Source organism: Poecilia formosa, unplaced genomic scaffold (genome assembly GCF_000485575.1).
Source record: "Poecilia formosa unplaced genomic scaffold, Poecilia_formosa-5.1.2 Scaffold126, whole genome shotgun sequence".
In the NCBI taxonomy this organism is placed as follows: Eukaryota; Metazoa; Chordata; class Actinopteri; order Cyprinodontiformes; family Poeciliidae; genus Poecilia; species Poecilia formosa.
Window position 1 is genome coordinate 912804 of NW_006800065.1, and position 23447 is coordinate 936250.

A 23447-nucleotide genomic window follows, 5' to 3' on the forward strand; every position below is an offset into this window, starting at 1 on the left:
TTCATGACACAGAGGGGCATGAGGGGGTCGTAGAATCACTGGCAACATTTATTGGACAATAACAGATAGAATGAGTTTCACATGGCATAGACATGATCAAAACCAAATGAAAACATTTTTGGTTCCAGAACCTTCCACAAGTATTTCTATAAATTTCTGTTAGCAGCAAAATCACTTTTTGTCCTTTGGTCATTTTTGCCACTTCTTCCTTGTCACATCCTGAAGCTTTTTTTTTTTTTTTTTTTGCAGGAATGCCTGATTCCAGCTGTGCCCAAATTGTCTTTATGGCATTACACATCTTTTTACTCTCAAGTATTTTTTTTAATGCCGCTTTGTTTGAAAGCTCAGTCTATTGCTATTGCTAATTGGATGCTAATTGCAATTAGCCATAAGCAATACAGACAATATTACAGACTGGCAATGTTGGCCATAAAGTTGGCCAACTTTTTTGCAAAATACAATGTGTGTAAAACTACACATTACCCCCCAAATACTCTCTCCCCAAGTTGGAACATGGCAGTGGAAGCATGCACTGAAAAATACTTAGTTTTTGGTCATTCCTGTTTCTGAGTAAGCGCCCACGTGACAAGCAACAGCTCTGGTTGCAACTGCACAGGTGTACATTGGAAAAGTATCTGGCAATGACTACAATTTTCAAACCATCATTAATAAGTGTCATAATTTTTTTGTGAGAAGAGACATGAATTTCATGTTTTACGTGTAACTACGATCAGTCGACTACGATGAGAACGTGAGAACATGTCAGAAAAAAAATGATTTGTTTCATTAGCCAAGTCCATGTGTCTATAAGACAGAGGAGGAGCAGCAAGGTACTGAATCTGATGTCTCTTTTCAGTTCAGCACTCCACAGGAGACAGATTTCCACTCTTAATTCCACTTGAATATACTGGAGGTTATTTATAGGTTTGGTGGAGGCTGTGGGAGAGATCCTCAGTGGGTTTATATTCAGCCTTGCCGTCTCTCAGCTTCCCCTCTTTACCTTCCTCTTTCCTACAGCCGCTTGGCCGAGCTCCATCTTGAGGCCCTAGCGAGTCCCTGCTTCTTAGACAGGTGCAGCTGGTGGCAGACTTGCAGGGCTCCTCCACGCCAGTCACCGAGCTCCCCCTCTCCGCTTACACCCTTTACTTCATCACACAGATTCATGCAGCTCTTAAAATTGGTGCAGTTCTCAGTCGGATAAGGTTCTCCTGACATGCTGCTGTGGCTCTGTGGTTTGTGAGACGACGGAGTCGCAGCGCGCGACACTTGAGCGAACTTATTTCAAAAGGGACAAAACCTTAATCTTTTTATTCTCATTTTCATTCATTTTGCAGTTTCTTTTTATAAATCGTCATGACTTTTGTTTTCTTTGGAGCCATTCGTGGAAATAAAAACGAATGTGTTCGTTACCGATTCTTCTGTCAAGAGCTTAAGAAAAATCGAAAGTTAATTCCCACCATAATAGTCGATTTCTTTCGAGAAAAGCTGCGGTTCAAGGCGCCCTCCCTTAGACAGCTGGCTGCAGAACACAGACGTTCTGCATATTCACTGAACAAACATTTAACATTCAACCCAATTAGTTTTGAGCATAAGAGAGAATTACGTAACCCCTCCATCGGACCGAGAAAAACAAGCTGTCCTGCCAAAGAAACAAATCGAGAGTGGCACATATAAACTACATACAGTAGCAACAATTTGAACAATGCTGTTCTCCTCTGTTAACAACTGCGAGTGACAAAATGGAATAAAGTCGTCGGGTGCGTGCATGAAAAGCTCATAAAACAAGATAGGGCCACACTGGCTCCACACTTTTCTTTGAGTGTGTTGTGGAGCAGGAGGCACATGAATTAAACCGGTGACAAGCAGAGGCCGTGAATCTCTCCAAAGTCTACTTTTAGAAAGTGCAAGTCAAGGTTTTGGGTTTCAGCGTCTGCTCACGAACAAATGGCTTTTCCAGTTTGCCAATTAGACTGTACGATTTGGTTTAAACGCTTGTGCACAATCAGCCATCAATTCTTTGTGGGTTCGTTTACGCATGTCTTGAATTTTTATTCTCAGAAAGAGCCGTTTGCCACCTTTTCCTAAGTTACTTCTTAATGTGCTTGAAACACGCACACTTTGAGATCTTGTTGAAATCGCAAAGCACGATAAACTAAGAAAGATACAAGTTGTAACCCTTTATTCCTGATTTGACCTTGTGTATTCCCACAGTAAGCTCCCGGGAAGACCTTAGGCATGCATGGTGGAAATGTCAGCCTCACATCGGAAGCTGAGGGAGGGGTGACAGTAAGAGGAAGGAGGTGCCATTGTCAAGGTATGTTGGAAGTGAAACAGAAGATCTCACATGTGATCAGTTTCTTTCTGCTCAATTTTCACCTGTAAAAAGCTTTTCAATAAATTTAATCTGAATACATATTGTTAGAGCTCAGACAAATAAATTATTAATACCCCTAGAGCCAGAAGTGGCTCCTGGGCGACAACCACATGAGCCAAGCCACCTGTCCACTTGTCAGTGCAATGCCCTCAGCCAGTTTCCCTTTAAATAGAGATTAAAGAGAATGGAAAGATCACATTTTTATACAGTTATATTGTGGCACTGGTGGCCTTTATTGAACAGTAAGTCGTCAGGAAATAGCAAAGAATCCAACCCTGGAAAACCACATTGACCACTGAATGCAGATTGGGAGGACGCTCTACCAACTGAGCCACCCAGCACCCATAGAAAACGTCTGTCAGTGGCTAAAAACATTGCGACTTTAGTTTGTATCTCACATAAACAGAGGAATTATATCGCTACGAGTTGGACAAATACAACTCGAATTTAACATATTTTAATTTTTGTGTTTTTGCCAGGGACCACTCAGACCACTCAAATATTTTCTTGAGGCACGATGAACATGATGATGACTTATCAAAGGGAAGCTATAGCTCCATCTAGTGCCCTACTGACGCCACTACTGACTGCAGTCAAATAACCAAGTTCTCCCTCTTTATACACTTTGTCTCTTTGGTCTGTTTGCAGGAATCGTCAATCCGAAACACCTTTTTGCAAGGGAAAAAAACAAAAATTGCAAAGACAGCACAGTCACATGTTGCAAAATCATTACTACTGAAATTTTTTCCCCTTAAATGTTTACTCTGAGCAAAACTGAACAAGTCTGAAGAATTACTTGGTTCACATATGGAACATTTTTGAGAAGCATGGTCTTAATTAATCTAATTTGTTGGCTGTTATATACAAGCCCCCCCCACATATTTTGAATTCATTAAAATTTTATTTAAATCAAATTGTTTCAATATCATAAAAATGTTTGCGATATTGACCAATTCACTCTGACGAGTCCAACTCGACTTTCAGGCAAGAACTAATCTGTTCCTCCAACTGAAGGTTTTTCTGAACTCTGTCTACTGTGAGTAAAAGACTGACTAATCATTCTAACTCTACAGAGACCAATTAAGTCAATCAAAACTTATTTTGAGATGCAAAGAGCATCTGGCCAGTTTGCTGCGTTCCCCAAATAGTAATTAATAATGTTCTGGGGAACCAAAGATGGTGAGAGCGACCAATTGGTGGGTATCATCTATAGGCCACTTACCTACACAATACAAAGAGCAGAATAGAAATAAAGTAATCAAAAGTTATCCCAAAGTCAATTAAGTGATTAAACCAATGTTTTTAATTACAATAGCTGCACTAAATGTCAACTACTGGTTTTCAGTACAAAGTCCATTCAAAAACGAGGTTAATAACACTGGAAATAAGAGTCTAAACGAGACCAATACAGCTATCTGACATTCACTTTATTGTTAAAACTTTGTTTGGTATATCAGCTGCTTGTCTTTTTACACAACTTTAAATTAAAAGGCAAACATGTACAGCTTCATCTTCAAATAACATGCAGCAGTGTAAACATGAGATCTACCGAGATAAAAAGTCAAACAACTACGACATACTGGCAAAGTATGTTAACAAAAATGTCATGTTCAAAAAAAAAAAGACTTCTCTTCACAGATCAAAACAAGCTTCCACTTAGTGCTCATCACTCACCACGTTCAGTTGGTAAATATGCATGTTTGTGTGAATTACGAAGGTTTAAACGAAACAAAAATTAAAAACCCATAATGGATTGACAACATATAAATAAAATCCCCAACTTTAATCTAACGTTTTCGAGAGTTCATCCGAGAGAAACTTCAGTTTTCCTACAGACCTGGAGACCAACGAGCTGCTACGGTTCTGAAACTCGTCGACGAGGCAACAACAGCCATGCAACTACCACCAACCAACACGCCGTCCATAAAAGTTCACAAATCATCTCAAAAGATTATTTTCTTAAATAATCAGAACAAAACGTTACAGTTAAGCACATTGCGTCAAGTTTCCTCTCCTCTTACGTCATTCCAGTTCTCGCTCTCAAAGCAAACTTTACTTTTATACCGACGACAAACTTAACAGGGTCGTCGTCCGCAGAAACCAGAACGAGCGCTGCCGAGAGCGCCTTACGATAACAGGGTAGCGTAGCAAAAACCTGAGTATGAAAATGAAACGCACACGTCAGAACTGCTTTTCATGGCAACCTCGTAAAAATCATAGCAGCTAAAACCGAACAGACTGTACAGAAAGGCCATGGAGGTTAGACAGTGGCGCCCGTTTCCTGTCTGGCGTTTTGTTCAGAATCACACTGACCCAGAGTTACATATCAGAGCCTCCAATCTACGATTCTTGTGATTACAGATGTACAATTTCACCACCAAGAGAACCTACTTTCATCTAATATGCTGGACCAAGGGAAATAGGTGGACACTGTGTAACCTAGAAACGAGCTGATATTTAACATCACGTTTGCCGTTTGCGTCAGTAATGGCGAGTCAAGAGCTGCAACAGAAAGAAGCAAGTGATCCCCACATGCACAGGGTGGAAACTAATAAAAGTATTGCACCATCTTGCAACTTAAAACATCGTTTAAAATTGGAAGACGCCGCTGAACAAATCTTCAACCAAAATGTTATTCAGTGTTACAGCACAGATTTGTTCCCAGACTAGAATGTTCTCCTCCCTTTTCTGCCCCTTTTTTGTTTTTACATTAGTGGGTCACTAAGGCACCGCTAAAGTTGAGTTTCGCAAATAAATACTTTGATCTGCACAACCACCTGTGCTGGAGGCTCGCCCTAAACCAATCTGTACACGCAAATCTCTTCACAACATATTGACAGCGACGCATTTTAATGCCTTCCTTATTTATGTAACATTAATTAACATAGAAATCCCAATTCCACGAAGTGATTCTGTACAATCTACAGGAGGATTTGATAAATCAGAAAACCAGAAAAAAAAATAAAATAAAAAAAAAATGGGGAAAATCATCAGATGGACGCCTTGTTCTCTAGCTGGAAGAGACCCAGTATGTCCAGCATGGACTGTCTGATGTCGTCACCGAAACGACGTGAATCCTGAAACACCAAAAGGAGAGAGGGAAAGTGGTTTTAGAAAGACAAAATAAGTGAAAGAAGAGCACAAGACATGCCTTAAAACTAGGAAACTCACAGTTTCTGGACTTGAGTATTTGCTGGAGATGTGAAAGTTGATGAGATCCTCACCGAGGATGATGTAGGAGACGCCATACCCATCATCAGCCACCTAATGAAAATAAAATCTGATATTTTATCTCAAATTGCATTGCGAGATTCTACCTGGCAAAGGATGCAAACGGCACCTAACGTTTTGTTTTTCTGTCGATAATTAGAAATGTAAAAGTGCATGGAAGAGCTCCAAGCCTACCAAGATGTGGCCATTCACCTACACTGAGGCGAGGAGAGCAATGGAAACTATGGAAAAACTACAGAGATCCATCTATAAGTTGCCACATGCGAGAAGAAATCCAGAGAAAGTCACAAGTGGCTCTTCTCAAAACTCGCAAAAGTCCACATAACAAGCATGGACACTCGACTGACCCCTCCAGGTCGCAGAGCATTCCAATGCGCCCCACTCAACCAAACCAAGCATTTTGACTTGTCTGCTTGCAACTACAACATAACTGAACTTCGACTACAAAATCACTGCAAAGGAAAAGTAAAATGGCAGATTCAGAAAACCAATTAGCCAGCAATCCATGACTTTGCTTAGCAGTTCCACAGTAAATGACATAATAGACAAGAAAACGTAATGGGGAATAGAGAAAAATGAACAGGCGGAGGAATATGACCCAAAAGGAATATAGAGATATCTTGCAGCACTGGGAGAAAATAATTATTTATTTTTTGCACACCTAGACACTCAAAATACAAAAAAAATGCATTTAATGGTTAAAGGATTTTGCATGATATGTCCCCCTTTGAGGGGAATGGATATTAAGATATCAACAGTCCACCATTCCCTCAAACTTTAAATATGACTTTCCAGACAGATGAAAATTGTGACTTACTGGACCGAATCCGCCTCCAGAGGACACCATCTCTGGATGTCTGGCCAGGTCAAACAACTCAACCTGCTGTAGAGGGGTCTGACTGGTGGACAACCTCCATGGCTCAGACAAGACCTGCATATGAAGTTATTCAACTTATTCCCATGTTCAGCAAAAACACACATTGTTCTCCAGTGTAAAGAAAAACAAAATCTTTTTTTTATAAGTAAGGTGCAGGAAAAATATTGAAACATAGCTCACACCTCCTTGAGGAAGGGTGATTCCTCTCCAAGGTATTTAGAAACCACATAGAGACAGAAAAGGTGCCGGTCGATGCCCTGCCCCGTCATTGCCAAGCGGTACATGTTTTGGTGTTTCTCTGCTGCCACTTTAAGCAACCTGAGGCGCTCTTCTCTCTGCAGAGTCAGGAGTTGGGAAGAAAACCACAATGAGATGACAATTTACTTATTGCAACAATTCTCCCTCTGTAGCGCTGCAGAAACAGTTTAAGGGGTTCAGTAAAACTCACCGTCTCCTGTCTGACCATGGAACGGACAAAGTCGCAGGTCTCCATGGTGCAGGAACGCACGGTTTCTGTTCGACCCTCACGGAAGAGCCGTGTCATGGAGGCTTCGTATGTCAGGCAGAACTTCCCTTTGTTCTGTTGAGAAAGAACATTATCTAGTGTCAATTTCAACACTAGAACTGAACCACAACATTAAGAAGTTGTTTTCTTTTAGACATAAGGTGCACATCCAAATAACATGCAACGGTTTAACAATTGCTTTGGGTCTTGGCCGGATTTGGACCGCCATCTAATGTTGACAATTTGAAATTGCATCAATTGCCAAACACGCTGGCTCAAACCCTGGTGAGTTTTGTGTTTTGGTACAGTAAATTGGTACATTTTACAGTGAAACTGAAAATACAACTGGGACCTACTCTGAAATGGGCCAGCTGCAAGGCAATCTGGATGAAGGCGTCTGGACTGGTGCGGCACTTCTTAATCAGACCCTTTCCGAAGTCATTGAAGGGGATTATGTGGCAGTCCACGTCATCTGCCAGAGCCCTGGCTACCCTGAGTGAGCTCTCGATGGTCTCCTGACACTATGAGATCGGAAAAAAATCGGATGTTTTGTTTGGAAAATATGAGCCAATGTGAACGTAAATAAAACATATGAGCTGTTTTACTCAGAAAAGTAAAGTATCCAAAGTTACCTCTTTGGAGATGTCCCATTGCAGCCTCTGGGGACCAGGAAGGTTTGGGTGAGGGATCCCTTGGCAGTGACCCTCCTCAGTATAGCCCAGCTTAGGATCCATGGACAGTACGTGCTGGTTTAAAAGAAAAGATGCAAAGACTGCGTTACGCTTTTTAGTAATTTTTTTCCCCCCCACATTCATGTATTTTTTGTGTATTAATGATCAATAGTTACTGAATGCGTTTTCTTGTTGTAGTGCTTTGAAAAATGTTCCTAGCATGTGAACATTTTCACATTTTATCACAAAATTCAATGTAATGTTTTGGGATTTAATGCGATAGACCAAAATAGTGTTTTCATAACCTTCGGCAAATAAAAAAGCTGGAAGTGTGGTGTACATCTGTTAAACTCTATTCATCAACTCTGGGCAAGGGAGAGTTAGTTTTCCATCAAACATACCATTAGCTTAGCAACAATATAGATAGAAGTTTGAGTTTATAACGTATAAAAGGTTTAAAAAAAAAAAAAAAAGGAAAGCTATTGCAAGGCACTGACTTAAACGATAAAAACATAGAAAGTATCTGTCGAACCTCCCACAGATGACCAACGATTGGAGCATCAGCCCAGGAGTGCTCTGCGTTTAGTCCCATGGTGCCGTTCTTGTAGACAATCAGATTGAAGGACTTATCAAACCACCTGAAAGAAAAAACATAACCAATCAACATCCAAGACTCACGAATAAGCATTTTTAATAAGGCTCATGATAAAAAAAAAAATATATATCTTTATTTGTTATGCTTTACCTGTCGTAGCATTTTCCATGGAGCAGGGACTTGGCATAACAGTCCAGAGACTGGACTTGGTTGTCTGCATCGTATCGCTGCTCAGTGTCATCAAGGCTTACAAAGAAGGCCGCCTTCTCGATGGCATCCAGGGACTGCTTGTTTTTACCGCTTTTGAAGAACTGCTCTCGGGCCTTTGCCCATGGGGTCCTAAAGAAATAAAAGAGCAGAAAAACAGGAAATGTTGATATTGTAGTAAATGCAGAGAGCAGGAAGGCTGGAAACAAGGTTTTGTATTTATTAACAAAAAATAAATTATGTATGTTTCTCATGGCCAGGAGTGGTGGAAAAAAAGTGTCTTTTCTGCATTTTGTAAAATATGTTTGCTCCCATATTATCAGATGAAAAATCTTATCACTTCATATTTTTTCACATTAGAGCACAGACTCACATTTTACATGACACACCGAAGAAAGAGTAAGTCGTTATAAAACATGCCTGTCACAAGCATTTTAGTCATAAAATAAACAAACAAGGATGTCTTCACTGAATCAGGAAAACACAAACAAAACTGGCCATCATCACAGAAACGCATCGTAAAGTCGACTTGTAAGGTTATGCACAAGAATAAAACCACAAAGTTTCTCTGCGTCCATTTCATTTTTGTAGAAAGAAGTGCTACCACCCCTCCGCCCCCCTTTCTTTTGTTGGATCATTCATGGCTTGAACAATCTACAACAATCCAGTTTCAGAGGTGAATGTTTGGCAATTCCTTCTGGACAGCGCCGGTTATGAATTATGCGGCATTGTAGCTTTCCTTCAGCATAACATCTGAATTACTCAGTAGGAACTACAATACCCCAGAATGAAGAAAGGCAGTCAATATATTGCTAAGAAAAAAAAAAATCAAAAACTGTTAACTGAAGAAAAATATTATGAACAAATGTTCATAGTTACCTTAAATCTATAATCCAGAACAGAAACCTTTGATGCATTTAAGACGTTTTAAAGCCTAAATGTTAAAATGAATAACCTGAAAACTTTATGATTCAGCAAAAAACCCTTATGCTCCAAACTGAAATCCATGAATGCCCTTTTCGTAGCCATTGTTGTCAATAGACATTGCTGTGGATGCTTCCCCAACTGCAGCCTCTACATCTCTGGCTTCCCCTACCTTTCTCCTGCAGTAAGTGCAGCCAGTTTCTCCTCTCCTGGCATCGGCTCAGACTCGTCTGCCAAGATCCTCTCCATCTGCTGCTCGATCTCCCGTGGCAACAGCAGCCGTCCGTCGTAAAACATCCACACCTTGAAGAAACGGCCCTTGTGGTACACAGCAATGTGTTTGCTCTCGTTCATGTGCTGGAGAGTATCTGATACAGGTACCCATGGGAGGGGAAAAGAAGAGACGTAGAGATGCAAACACAATTGGAACCATGTTTGGAGAGAAGATGTGTTTTGTCGAAAGTCAAACTGTATTTTTTTTAAGTTCATTCTTATTGTTATTGTTTGCAGTCACTACATTCTAAAGTTAATAATGTTTGAATTTTAGAAACTTTTGTCTTTTTGCTTTTTTTTTTTTTTAAGACACTGAGGGACAGACAATGAATGTCACATTGTTCCATTTCTAAAAAAACAACAAAAAAAAACACTAATTGTGTTAGTAGCCCATTCAACACTGATGAATAAAACAATGTGACATGTACAGTTTAATTTTAATGAAATACACATTTAATGTGTGAAATTTAGAGGAGAAGTGCAGATCGTGGCTAACGAACATCTAATTACAAAACTCAAGCGACTTGGAAAAGGGGCGTGAAGGAAGTGAAATGAAACAAGAAAGCCATTTAGGGAAAGGACTGGACTGGGCAGGAATACATTGAACTACAGCAATGCTTGTTTGAGCAGCACAGGGCACAACTAGACAAACACGTCTAGAGAATTACTTTTGAGTTTTGAGTTCACTAATGATTTTCTGGTGACGCCAAGTGTTCAAACAGGCATTGCTCATGTAGCAGACAAGAATATAAACGGATGGTATTTAAACCCAGGAGGAAACCACAAGAAAACAACCTAAGTATGGCGGCATGGTATTAGGATATCATGCAATGTGCAATAACATTGGTGAATGTTTCCTTTTTTTTTTGTTTTGTTTTTTTTTACATACATGTTGAAATATCTACTTATACCCTAAGTAATCTTTAAGATAAGCTTGAACACGTTGGCTGTAGTCCTGATTTTTCTTATTCACGTTAATCTTCTGAAATGGGGCAGCATGACATCAGAAACGTCATGCGCTTCAGACATTTCTGGTACACATTAAGTTGAACACAGAAGTAGAGTGAAGTCTAACAATTTGCATTGCAGTCAGTGATATAAGCTTTGAATGCAAATAGTTGGCCGCCAAAGTCCACTCCACGCTGCTGTTGAGCCAATCTGAAGACTAAATCAGATTTCACTCTGCAGAAAGTTGGCTACCTCTGTTCACTATGGCCTCGGCAGCCGTTTCCGGGAGCAACCTATTCCTCTCACGTCTGTCTAGGTTTGACTGGGACCTGATTGAATTCAACAATTTTGTTTTTTTTTGTTTTTTTTTCAAAACGGAGAAATTGGTTTTGAGTCTCATGCAAATTAAAAGTTGAATGAGCGTTTCTATGCACGCATGCATTATTAACTCATGGAAGTTTGATTATTTCTAATTCAAAACACAGAAAAGTCCCGTTGAGGAGGACAGCAGGAGAAGAGTGGAGGAGGTGACATTGCTAAAAGACTCTACCTGTCTCTACACCTGGGACACGAGTCGTGTTGAACAAACGCTCGAATTGGGCTGAGCACATGGGAATAGTTTGTAGGAGCATGAGCTGAAAAGCAAAAGGGGAGAGTGAAAAAAAAAAAACCACAGAGATGATAAAAGTAAATCACTAAAAACCCCCAGAGACGAAGCAGCAGACACACGGCTAGATGGAGGAGATCATGGATGTAGAGGAGAAGGAATTAAAATGGATTTAGGAAGGAGAACCTCAGAGGAAAAGAGGCAGGGACCAGAAACCAGTAGGCTGCCATCTCAGTGCCACCAACAAAACCCTGATGCAACGAGAAGGTTTTATTGACAATCAAGTAGACTTTAGACAATTAAAAACTGATTGAAATAGCACTGCGAGATCTACGGGACTGTTTCAGGGTTGTGCTGATGGGAATGAGTGATGGAGTCACTGTTTCCGAGGGCTGTAGGGTCACATGGCTGCGGGTCTGAGGGCAAGGCGGCTGTGCCCTCCTCTTACCTGTCTCCACACCGGGGATGCGGGAGGTGTTAAACATTCGCTCCCACTGAGCAGAACACAGAGGCACCTTGTTGGCCAGCAAGTATATCTAACGCAGCGTCCGTCAAAACCAAAAGAACAAAACAGTAGAACAGAAACAACCAAACGTGAGCGTGTAACACAGCGAGCTCATGCATTCGAGTTTGTATGTAAATTCAAACAATTGGTTTTAGAACAAACTATTCATTTTGACTTTGTGGTAAGAATGAAAATTCTAGCAACAGGCATGCTGAAAAGATCATAATCGAAAAAGATTAAACAAATGACGGTGAGTTAGTGTTAGCAACTGGAAACAACAAAGCCGACTACCACTACTGTGTGTTTCCAGTAGGAGAAGCAAAAAAAAGCTCAGAGGTTTTAAAGGTTAGAGTAGGAGACAGTCAGCTGGGTTAATATGCATCAGGTATGGGCTAGTTACTAGCATCGAGGTATATCCAGGTTTTAAAAAGTTACAGTTTCAAAACCGTTAAAATCTTCTGTCATTCTGTTTATACATTTTAAAATCTGTTTATGAAATGCTAAAGGAATTTCTGGATTTTTTTTTGTTTTGTTTTCCAACTCTGGCTTTTTCAAGCCGAGAGTGGGGCCAGATTCCCTGCCTCCAACTGCTGCTGCGCACTGCTAGTCAGCTGGTTGAAAGAAGGTGCCCCCTTACTTACTACCTTACTACCCTGCCCCCTTACTGATAAAAAAAAGAAAAAAATTGACAATGTGAAAATTTTTTGTTAAATCAATGAACAATCATATTCCATCACCTTATTTTTAACAAGGTGACAGTGTTTTGAAACTACTATTGGCAAACTAACAGCATGACAGATAAGTAGTTTAAAAACAGGAATCAATTAACCCGCCGGTTATATTATTGCCACTTCATAAAAAGTACAACACAAAATAATTGCAACCTAAACTGTAAACATTTAAAAATATGGAGTAAAATTTTGTTACAATTATACATTTCACAGATATTAACTAATCATTTGATCAGAGATCTGAACTAAATCTTAACAGCAGGACAAAAACAGAAAAATCTCATTGAATGATAAAGGCTAGAGAAGTGATTATTTAAATGAGAATGACAAAAAAACAGAAAGTGGCCACTGCATTATTATTCTCAGAATAATCTGAAAGTTGTATTCATTTTAAAGCTGTGCAAATTCTTATTGTTTTTTTGTTGTTTTTAAAGAAAGCTGTCGCATTATGCTTTAGATTTTCACATAAATATTTTGGTATTTTTACAACAAGTCTTCACACTTTAAGGATTTAAAACCAGCCCATGCCTAATATTAACGGAATTAGTAGGATTGTGGATTACAAGCTTACCTAAAAGTGCAAAAAGAAAAAGGTTGTGAAAAATAAGTCATTAATGTGAACTTGAAGGACAAACCCACTGAGATAAAATGCATTATTCATTAACTTCTAACAAAGAAAGTTAAACACTTATAAACTAAGGTATGGTCAAACAGATTCCCATATAACGTTATTAATTATTAATTTACAGCTTGATTGGAATAGATAAAGTACAACTTAGTAAAAGAATTGATTGAGGCAAAAGACCAAATGGCTCTGTACTCACTGGTTTGATCTGAGCTCTGTCCAGTTTTCTCCTGTAGAGCATGATGGCATGAACAGCGTTACCGGCCCGGGCAGCCTGCCTGGATGTGGGGAACACGTACAAAAAGTCCTGCAAAAAAGATGAAAATCAGCAGCTGCACTTCAGCAGGTTGCGTTTACAAAAAAAGATAAGGGCAGCATGGTGTTCTTTGTGATCACTGTAATGACTGAGTTTGGCCAGATGTTTACATGCACTCATGATGGGCATAAACGTCAAAATAAATTTGAGCTTTTAATGATGCATGTGAACAGTTCTTCTTCCAGAGTGAAAAAGCAAGCTGCGCATCCTTAAGATTTTTATTTTTTTTTTTTGTAGCCATCAACAGGATCCTGACATAAGTGGTGCTGGATATTGGACATCAAGAAAATCAAGAAATTAAAGTGTATTATAATAGTGAAGCTTTTTTGGGGCCAATGCATGGTAATTTATGCCTCACTGTTAGACCATGGCAAGCCGATGAGAAATGTGAGATTTGTTTCAAAATGTTAAAAACCCCACAGTTAACAAGTTCTGAAAATAAGGAAGAGACACAAACAAAATAATTGAATAAACTATTAAAAAGAAAAAAAAAAAAAAGGAAAAGCTGAAGCCTGAAGACAGGTGACTCACCATGGCGTAATAGTTGCTGTTGACCATGATTGGTCCACGGCCTCTCAGGTAAATGTACTCTTCCCACCAGTCACTGACCTGTGCCAGAAATGCAGAAAGGATAAAAAGCAATAGTGTAACATTATCAGATAACCTGCCTTTAATTATGTAGCTTATTCAATAATAAGGACAGTGTGCGAAACTATAGGGGAAAAAAAAAAAAAAGGCAGAAAAAAATTCCTTCTGGCTCACATAGTTGGATGCCCACCAGGACTTGAGTTTGAGGTACCACTGCAGCCTGGGTCCCAGATTCTTCTCAAAGTCTTTTGACAAGGCCTTCATCCTTTCAAACTGCTCGTCATCCATCAGTGGGCGCACAGACTCCAGGTACTGTCAACAGAAAGAGTCCCACGGGGAGATACAAAGGACTTAGCTATTTTAAGAAAGAGAGTGGTTAAAAATACCAGAAAAACTGGAAAGCTCTTTTTGTTGTCGCTCAAAAAAACAAACAAAAAAAAAAACAAGTTCTCGTGCAGGATTTTCAACATTTTAAACTACTTTAGTGTGACTCCTCAAAAACACAAATATAATCTCCCTTTCAAATCTAAAAGCACCATAAATTATAAATAGGCACAATCTAAGTACAAACTCAAAAGGAAGTGGAATGGAAGATTACCCTTCTGCATGTGTCCTGGACAGAAGGAAGAGGTAGCCGAGGCAGTGCGTTCTGGAAACTGTAGAGCAATGGCTTTCTGCCAGAGAACACCTTCACCAATAACTGAACACAGAACAGATAAGGAGAAAGTTAGAGTTCTGTTTTATCTGTACTTTGCAGAACAGAATACAAAATGTAAATATGTACTAAAAGGCCTGAGCTAAAAAGGGCTAAAAAAACGACAAGCTAGTTTGTAGTTTTGATAAGACCAAACAGGATTTAAATTACCAACAATATTAACAGACATAAGATTTCCAACCCTTTGATATTTCCCAACTCCGTACTTTCCTAAAATTTAATTTTCCAAGATATTAATCCTTTTTTTTTTTTTTTTTAGTTTTAGTACTTTTATTTTCTCCCATATTCATCCAAACCTGGGAAATACTCAAATTAAACTGCATACTTTTCCCCCCGCCTTTATAAAAAGTAAGCATATATAGCATTTACATCAAATTATACAAAACAAATAAGCCTAATGAAACAACAGAACAAAAAAAAGTGCCGAATGTAACTTTTGTTACAGACAGATATTATTCACATATTTTTTTTTCTTAAGCTAATCCTTGTAAGGTCAACATCTCACCAGCCACAAACGAGTACCAAACGGCAGAGAGCCGTGGCGCGACTCCATCCAGCCGTGCCATGACAGCAAGCTCTTCAGGACACTCCTCATGATCATTATGATGGTGACCCAGAGGCCCGTGCCCACCAGAACCCCTCCAACTATCCTCTGGCTATCTGTGGACATGTATCGGCTGCAGGTAGAGGAGAAGAAAAGAACAGAAAGCTTTCAGTGGCACATCTTGATGTTATAAAGAAATGGTTCACTAGAAAGTAAAATGTGATAAAAAAAAAATATATATATATATGACTGATAATATTGTGTCGAAGGTAATTGGGAAATTGAACTTTTAGAAAAATCCCCGTGAAGTGTATTGTGCAGCACACAATTAACACAGGAGAATAAGAGCCACACAGCAGCTGTGGGACAAGGCCTAGTAGTCTAAAGTCAACAAAGACAGCTTGCATTATGAGTGATAAAAGTTGCATTATTCAAACCGACATGTGCACATGCAGACACACAACACAACTCATTAAATCATAAACGCCGTGTAGTCATTAAAAAAAAAAAAAAAAAAACACACAGGACTTTCACCACCACATATTCTTAGATTATGCAACAAAACCAAACTACAAAGGATTTCTAGCGCCCCAAGTTGGCTGTATGTAATATAATAAAACCTGAATGAGGAGAGCACTCATTTGTGTTGATAAAGGGCGGACTATGGGATTCAAGAGAGCACAACATGATCCCTAAACAAGGACTAACATCGCTATCAAACAGAAGGCGTGGAAGAAAACTAATAAGGAAGTGTTGTGGATAACATAATATCCCTGACGGCTCTTGGCCGGTCTTCAGCGGAATGTTGTTTTATTGGTGTTGTTACCGTTTCTGTTTATTCACTGAGAACACCACCACGCTCACCTGATGGGTATGTGTTGGCCAAGTCTGGCAATCAATCCCATCGAAGGATCCAGTTGTTTGTATCTGTTGTACGACATGTATGACACGACCACTACCATGAACCCAGCCGGGCTGCCCGGGTACACACCAGTCATCACCCCATTCTGGAAAAATGAAACAGAAACTCGGAAGCTGTGATAACAATCAGTAAAATGTTGTAACACACATGGTGATAAAAACACTAATTGCCTATCAAAAAAAAAAAAAGTTAGCAGGTCTTTGCAGGGGTTGAATGATTCAGTGTGACTGCGTGTAAACAAACCACCAGGCCAAAGGTTAGGACACAAAGAACACTCGGGAAGGTTACTGGCACAGTTTGCGGTTCGTGTCAGACAGGGGTGACCTTCTGGTGCAACAGTTTACAGTAACAGCACAGTAAACAGATTTACAGTACGGCAGAGTAGTGCAGTGCACAGCCGTGTCCGAAAGTTTCTGTTGCCTGTAAACTAAGGCAAAGAAACCCAGAAACTACAGAAGAGGTCTTTTTGCACTGCAGCGCCCGTCCTGCCCCCTTTCAGCCCGGCCCTATTGTACTCCAGCCCTGGTTGTTTTGCATTGAGCAGAGTGTCGCTTCGAAGGTGACCAGGGACCGTCACGTCAGTCAAATTTCTGCTAAAGCTGCCGAAGCGATCGCCCCAGCGATCGAGGAATACTTTTGTTCTTGGCTGTCGCGTCCAGCTCTTTCTGTATGCTCTTGTCGGCGAGGAAGCTGTGGGAAACATTTACCTCAGAATTTTTTGCAATCGTTTAATTTTATTGTTTGTATGCAGTCACCTGACATACATCAGCGTATGTTTTATTCATTTATTTTTTCCTCACTGCCAAAAAAAGTTACATATATTTATCTGTTTGATGTGTGATGACATGATGTGGATCCTCCGTTCAGCTTTTTGAATATTATTTCAACTGAAATAAAATAAAATGCAATTGAATGTGTCATCATTATCGTTTAAAAACTTACAGGTAAAAATGGATTATGATGGGAATTTTTTTGGTGCCGCATATTAAAAACACAGATTTCGAGAAAGTCTAGCGCTCCTCTGACCCAGAGATCTGGAAGAAGACTCGGCTCTTGTCCCGCCCCACAGCGAAATGCACCAATCGACAGCTGACTCCAAACCAGACCTGTCTGGCAGGCTCGAGAGTGGAGTGGGACAGGGCATGGAGTGCCAATGCAAAAACGCTCGGCCCGACTTTGAAGCCAGGTTCTGCAGTGCAAAAGGAGTTCAGGACACATCAACCAGATGAAGAAATTACTCTGTCAACACTGTGTTTTCTTTGCAGACAACCATCTGGAACATTGCCCTTCAGCGCATCCAGCGACTCTTACCTTGAAGCGAACGAACCTTTTCTTCCAGGAGTGGAGGCCAGAGAGGTAGACCTGGCGTAGGGCCTCGTGGCACAGATGTAGGTCGATGCCATCAGGGCTGACAGTGAACTGAAAGGCCACCGCCTGATGCGCTTCTGCCATGGTGGCTGCTCTAAAGTAAAGTCACTGAAAGAACAAAAAAAACAAATATGTCACAATGTGCATCATCATTCAGCAACTGCAATGATGATGCAGCTGCTGTGTCGAAACTGCAAAGAACTACTCGGAAAGCAAATTACATTAGTTAGTTGTAAGAGTGAAATGCAATTAACTTTTATTTACAGTAGCAGAGGCTTTAAAATACATTAAGATGTTTCGCCAATACATTTAGAAATGGTATTAGCAACTGTACTACACTCAGAAACTCAACTGAGCTGTTTTTGTTTTGTTTTTGTTTTTTTTTTATTGCAAATTGCAATGGCTTCCCACGTTGCCATTTACAATTAGGCACAAACTTATTTATACCCCTGACAGATTAAAATTAACATTTTAATTTGACAAAATGTAAATATTTTCCAGTCAGATTTTTTTCCATCTGACTGGAAGAAGCATTCCTGACTGGAAGATCTGTGAAGAAAGAAATTGAACTCAACAAAGATAAATTGTCAAAATACCAGTGAAACTTACAAAAAGGTGGACAACAATAATAAAACGTTTGGTTGCTATGATAGCAAAATAGATTTTGTATTATTGAGAAGGGTGTAATTTTTTACTTTTTTTTTTACATGCAATTTGTTGCTTTAGATAAAAACAATAATTAATTGTTCGTAGTACATTGTTTTATCTTTCGGTTGATGCCTATGTAATTTCAAATAAAAAAAAATGTATTGATTGAAAAAAAAAACATTTTTATATTTAATCACATAAGGATGTGGATATATTGGTTCTTTATTGTAACTCGTATTGTGACTGAGGAATTTAACCATTTTAAATGTGATTTATCTGACATTTTAATAATACTATCCAGTCCCAGTCCTTTTCCTGCAACATTTCTGTTTAATACTTATGTAGGTGGAATAATTATACAGTGTGAAGATCAGGGTTAAACACGGTAAGGTGATTTCCTGAACTGTTGCATCATAGCACACATTTAGTCTCAATATGTGGATATCTGCACGAAGCTGGAAATAGCCCAGAAAAAAAAAGGAACAATGCCTCATATTGATCAGCTTCTGCCACAGTTCTTTAAAGTCACTAGTCCACATTCTGTGGTAACAGTGGGAATTACCCAATGCCTCCAATTCAATCACATTGGATTTTCTGCACACAAAAAAAGACTGAATAAGATACTAAAGGAATCTTAAAACTCAAAGATTAATTTACGCGAGAAAAGAAAACTATAATCACACTGCCAACTAATACTTGTGCTTTAAAGATTGTGTTTGCTTTTTTGAAGACAACATCTTCACTGATTTAAATTGATCGTAAGTTCTGAATATATATATAAACTAAAACCATCCAGACATGTTGCATGATGGGATAGTTGGCAGCAGTTCTCCACATCCACGAGTTCTTCACAGGGTACTCTGGCTTCCTCTCACAGTCCAAACAAACGACTATCAGGTATTCATTCTTTCACTATTTGACCTGCCAATCACTGATCACAGCCAGAAAAATTTGCTGTATTGAAGGATATCTTATAATTATTGTGGATTGTAAGTAAACTTAGTGCATCATCAATAAGTTGCACTACACTATCAGCCTATGAATGCATAGATAGACCAACAGCATTGGCTCTTTTAGTTTAATTTACATCACATAGATGCAGACATGATTTTTGAACAGGGGAACACTCTTTTGTATTCTGGCATCGTTTTTCCTCTGTATGCGTTATAGCCATTGGAACTAAAATTGGTCAGACCTCACAGAAGACCAGATATCAAATGGTCAGAGCCTCAAAACTATTAAATACATGTTTGTCAACTTCTACGGCGAGAAACATGCTTTGGTTACATTTCCCCCCGTTTCAGCCATGTTTGAAGAGATGACTCTATACATCTGCACGTCTCTGCAAAGCTGCTATTTCGCGGTTTGATCTGCGCATTCTGAAATCAGGACGCGTCGTTTCTACGGTAGCAGTGGTCGGAAGGAGCAGAGCAGCATCCACAGAGCAGCAGTGTTTGAGCAGCCAGTCCCTTCCCCCAGCCACTCTGAAGCATCACATGATCCACCCTGTGCTGCAGAAACTAGGGGAAAGGTCGCAGCGCTGCGCCGCTTAGAAACAGGGAGAAAACTGGCAACAGTGAGCAAAACGCCTCGTAAACCAGCAAACCCGGTCATTTGTGATGACGATGCAGCAATCAGGAATGCACTGTTGGCTTTATGGTTTAAAAACAAACAGATTATGTTTTTTCTCTCTCTCTAGCTCTCTTTCGGTTTGAAAAAGCAGATGCGAAAACAAAGGCAAACGCTAATAAAATATGTGGTTCACCCTCCTGTTTCCAGACGCTGTGTGTGGAGGCGATTTGAATTATGCTACTAGAGACGTCAGCATCCACCTGCTAAAACACTTCTTTTTTTTTTTCTTTTTTTTACAGCACCCAGTACCGACTGGAACATTTTTAATAACAATTTCACCATAAAATACATAGGTAACGTGTCCGGTGTTCCCTCACCCACGCCGCCCACGTGGTTAACTTAAAATAGGGTCATTTGTATCTCAATGTCCATACTAAAACAAATCCCTTAAGTTGGCAAGCAATGAGTTTTGTTTGTGTCTGATGTTGGATCATGCTCGCACCTTGAGGACACAGTGACCAGACAGGTATTACTGACCTTCAACAGGCAGGTGACATTTTAACACATGCATACCTTCTAAAAGTTGTAACACTGCCATAATTAGATGCGCAGAAAAATGTCCATAATTGTCGCATTATAACATTACTTAAAATCAGGATAAATTATGTGCTGTAAAGAACCTGACAAGTGATTCATCCAGTGAATGACCTCTACTTGGACTTTTGCCTACATTCATGCGCTGAGCAACGGCAACATTTTTTTTTTTTTACATACAGATTATTAAATGAATCCTAAAAGAAAATACAATAAAATAACAGTCGAGGCATTTCCCTAACGTATTTTTTTAAGCGGAGGCATTTCAAAGATAAAATACTAAGCCGGCTGTCACAGTGGGCGTAGTACTGAATTGTGCATTTCAGCAACTAAAAAGCTCAAACTTTGTCTTGTGGAGTCTGCAGGCCAAACAAGCTCCCAAGCCCTCGGGTCATGACGACGCAAACAGACTTTTTAGCAACAACCTTTAACCCAATTCAACCCCAACAAGGAAATACAACACACTGACGTTTATGCCGACTGTGAGGTTGAGTAAGGAAATGTTTTTTTTTTTGTTTTTTTTCCACATGGCTTCCTCTCACTTATCCAAGCTATTGCTTCTCCTTTTTCAAAAGCCCTGCAGCAACCGTCTGGACCTCGACTACGACAAAAGAGAAAATGCAAGAAACCCCCAACATTAGACAACATTTGCCTTCCTAAAGACAAGATAAAGATCTCACCTACGCTTTCTTTCTGACTGGGAGGACGAGGCTCTCTGCTTTAACGAAGATGTGAAACGTCTGGTCTGTCTGCGATGGCCGCTAAAGCTCAGCACTCTACATGAATGAGAGCGAAGACTTGTGCACAAGGCCTTCCCCCCTTTTGGTTGCGTCACATACGACTCCTTTTAGAGTGGATGAAACAGCGCCCCCTGGCGGCCACACCCCTATGTAAAATGTTGCATGCTCATCTTGAACAGGTAAGAACTGGAATAACGTGATAGTGTAGATGTCTATGGCGTAGATAGCCTGAAGAACATAATGTTCATTCTGTTCCCCCAGGCTGTTAAGTAGTATCTGATGTTGGATAAATGCAGTAAATATAATCATGTATTGTCTTGGTTTCACCCTTAACAAATAATTATTTTCAAAATTTGGCTTAATCCATAATATAACTAATAGTAAATATAAGATATTAAACTGCAACAAATATGATAACCATGCATTTTCACAAATCAAAAGAATTACTTATATAAAATTACTCCTCCATCCATTTTCTTTACACCCTTGTCCCTCAGTGGGGTCGGGAGGGTTGCTGGTGCCTATCTCCAGCTAACGTTCCGGGCGAGAGGCGGGGTCACTCTGGACAGGTCGCCGGTCTGTCGTGGGTTTTGTCTGGGTACTCTGGTTTCCTCCCACAGTCCAAAAACATGTCAGGTTACTTGGCCTCTCCAAATTGCCCCTAGGTGTGAGTGTGTGTATGCATGGTTGTTTGCCTCTGTGTTGCCCTGCGACAGACTGGCGACCTGTCCAGGGTGAACCCCGCCTCTCGCCCGGAACGTTAGCTGGAGATAGGCACCAGCACCCCTCCCGACCCCACTGAGGGACAAGGGTGTTCAGAAAATGGATGGATGGATGGATGGAAAATTACTCCTTGTTAAATAATGTAAAGAGGCGTTTGTATTCATCTCCTCTGAGTCAAAACAGTTTTCATCCCAGCTGCAAGTTTATGGGTGGCATATTCCTACTAGCTTTGCACACATAAAGACTGGGCGAAATAAACAAACCTCAGACTGAGGACACTGGCCAATATACACCTACGAATATACTTTAATTTAAACCACACCATTATACCTCTACGCATATTTTTGGTCATTGTTTTTGTTGAAAGTGGACTTTCATTTCCAAACAACTTCCACAATGTTCTTTACCCTGCCCCACAAACGCATCCCCACAGCACGATGCTGCCACCACTATGTTTCACGGTGTAATGATGGTAGTCTGTTTAGGGTGATCTGCAGTGTTGATTTTCCATCACATTTTCAGCTTAGTTTATCTTTATTATAATTATTATGTACCTAGTATACCTAATAATTATTACTGTTTCTTCTTTGTTCAAGGAAGTAAAGATTTTTGTGGGAATACATTTTGTAAAATACCATTATTGGTTTAACATTTTGTAATAAAGAAGATAATAAAAATAAAAAAAACATATTTAAAAAAAATTTGATCAATATGAATGTAAAACATTTTCTTGGCTTATTGGAATATTGTTTTATATTGCCATGATGACATAGCACATCCAAACCCTCTAAACACCAGAATTGTATATTATCAGTTGGATTTATTTAGATTTTTGTAGCTTTAGGATTCTCAAGAACAAAACAGCTTTTTTCTTTTTTCTTTTTACAAAACATGCTCCTTTCAGTATCAAGCATTTTTTCATTATATGCGCTTGATTGTAACGAAAAATCACTTCAAATGCAAAACAAAAGCCAAAAACCAAATTTAGTCTGCACTGGCAAAATGATGACTTAAATATTTAAATAATCCAGGTCATTCAGTAAAGAAAGGAACAGTTGTATAAAGAATTACTGTATAAACTATGTTGACGTCAACACAATTTCTCATTCCTGAACTTTTGGTGTATGTAAGCCAACACAACATGGTATCACTACTGTTTGACCAGCAGATGGCGATAAATAACTTCCTCTGGGGAAGATCATTCATTACTTAATTTATTTTTCAGTAAAAATTTAAAACATATATGTTTGTTTAACGTAGAACATTGAAAACGTATATGTGTTGAAATGCTATTAAATGTCACAAAAACAAGTATGTAAATATTTCACCACTATTAGTATTAAATTGGTTGGAGAAGATACAAACAATAAGCAAACTGATACAATTTCAATTCAACTTCTGTTTTGTTTTCTTTTTCTTCTTCTTTTTTTTTGTGTCGAATGCATGAGTCACAACCTACCGCGGCTCAGGTCAGTTACTGCAAAGCAAACACGAAACCCACGCTCAGAGCTCCATTCTCAGGTCCGCGAGACACGCCCCTCGCGCCGCTGTCGCTGTTCAGCCGTTTGTCAGACAGCTGCATCCAGCTCGCGCTTCGCCTCGCGGCTTGTTCAGAGCTTGGCAGAGGAGCGGGGTGACTCGGTC

At 39.7% G+C, this 23447-nt stretch overlaps 1 protein-coding gene across 4 annotated transcripts; it reads right to left on the minus strand.

Moving 5' to 3' along the window:
• Positions 1–3780: 3780 nt before the first annotated feature.
• cpt1ab (carnitine palmitoyltransferase 1Ab (liver)) lies at positions 3781–23352 on the minus strand. Of its 4 annotated transcripts, none has more exons than XM_016676063.1 (19): positions 23263–23352; positions 17470–17634; positions 16101–16243; positions 15198–15369; positions 14576–14677; positions 14152–14289; positions 13921–13998; positions 13273–13380; positions 11661–11748; positions 9557–9752; positions 8404–8592; positions 8191–8296; positions 7620–7733; positions 7344–7508; positions 6931–7062; positions 6665–6817; positions 6423–6536; positions 5546–5638; positions 3781–5451 (listed from the first exon to the last, which is right to left on the minus strand). In XM_016676063.1, the coding sequence occupies exons 2-19, from the start codon at positions 17608–17610 to the stop codon at positions 5365–5367; spliced, it is 2319 nt and encodes a 772-aa protein (XP_016531549.1). In that variant the 5' UTR covers positions 17611–17634; positions 23263–23352; the 3' UTR covers positions 3781–5364. The 4 variants fall into 4 exon arrangements, with proteins under 4 accessions (XP_016531549.1, XP_007561486.1, XP_007561487.1 ...); XM_007561424.2 differs by lacking the exon at positions 23263–23352 and adding an exon at positions 21025–21161; XM_007561425.2 differs by lacking the exons at positions 11661–11748; positions 23263–23352 and adding exons at positions 11156–11240; positions 21021–21161.
• Between the last annotated feature and the right edge of the window lie 95 nt (positions 23353–23447).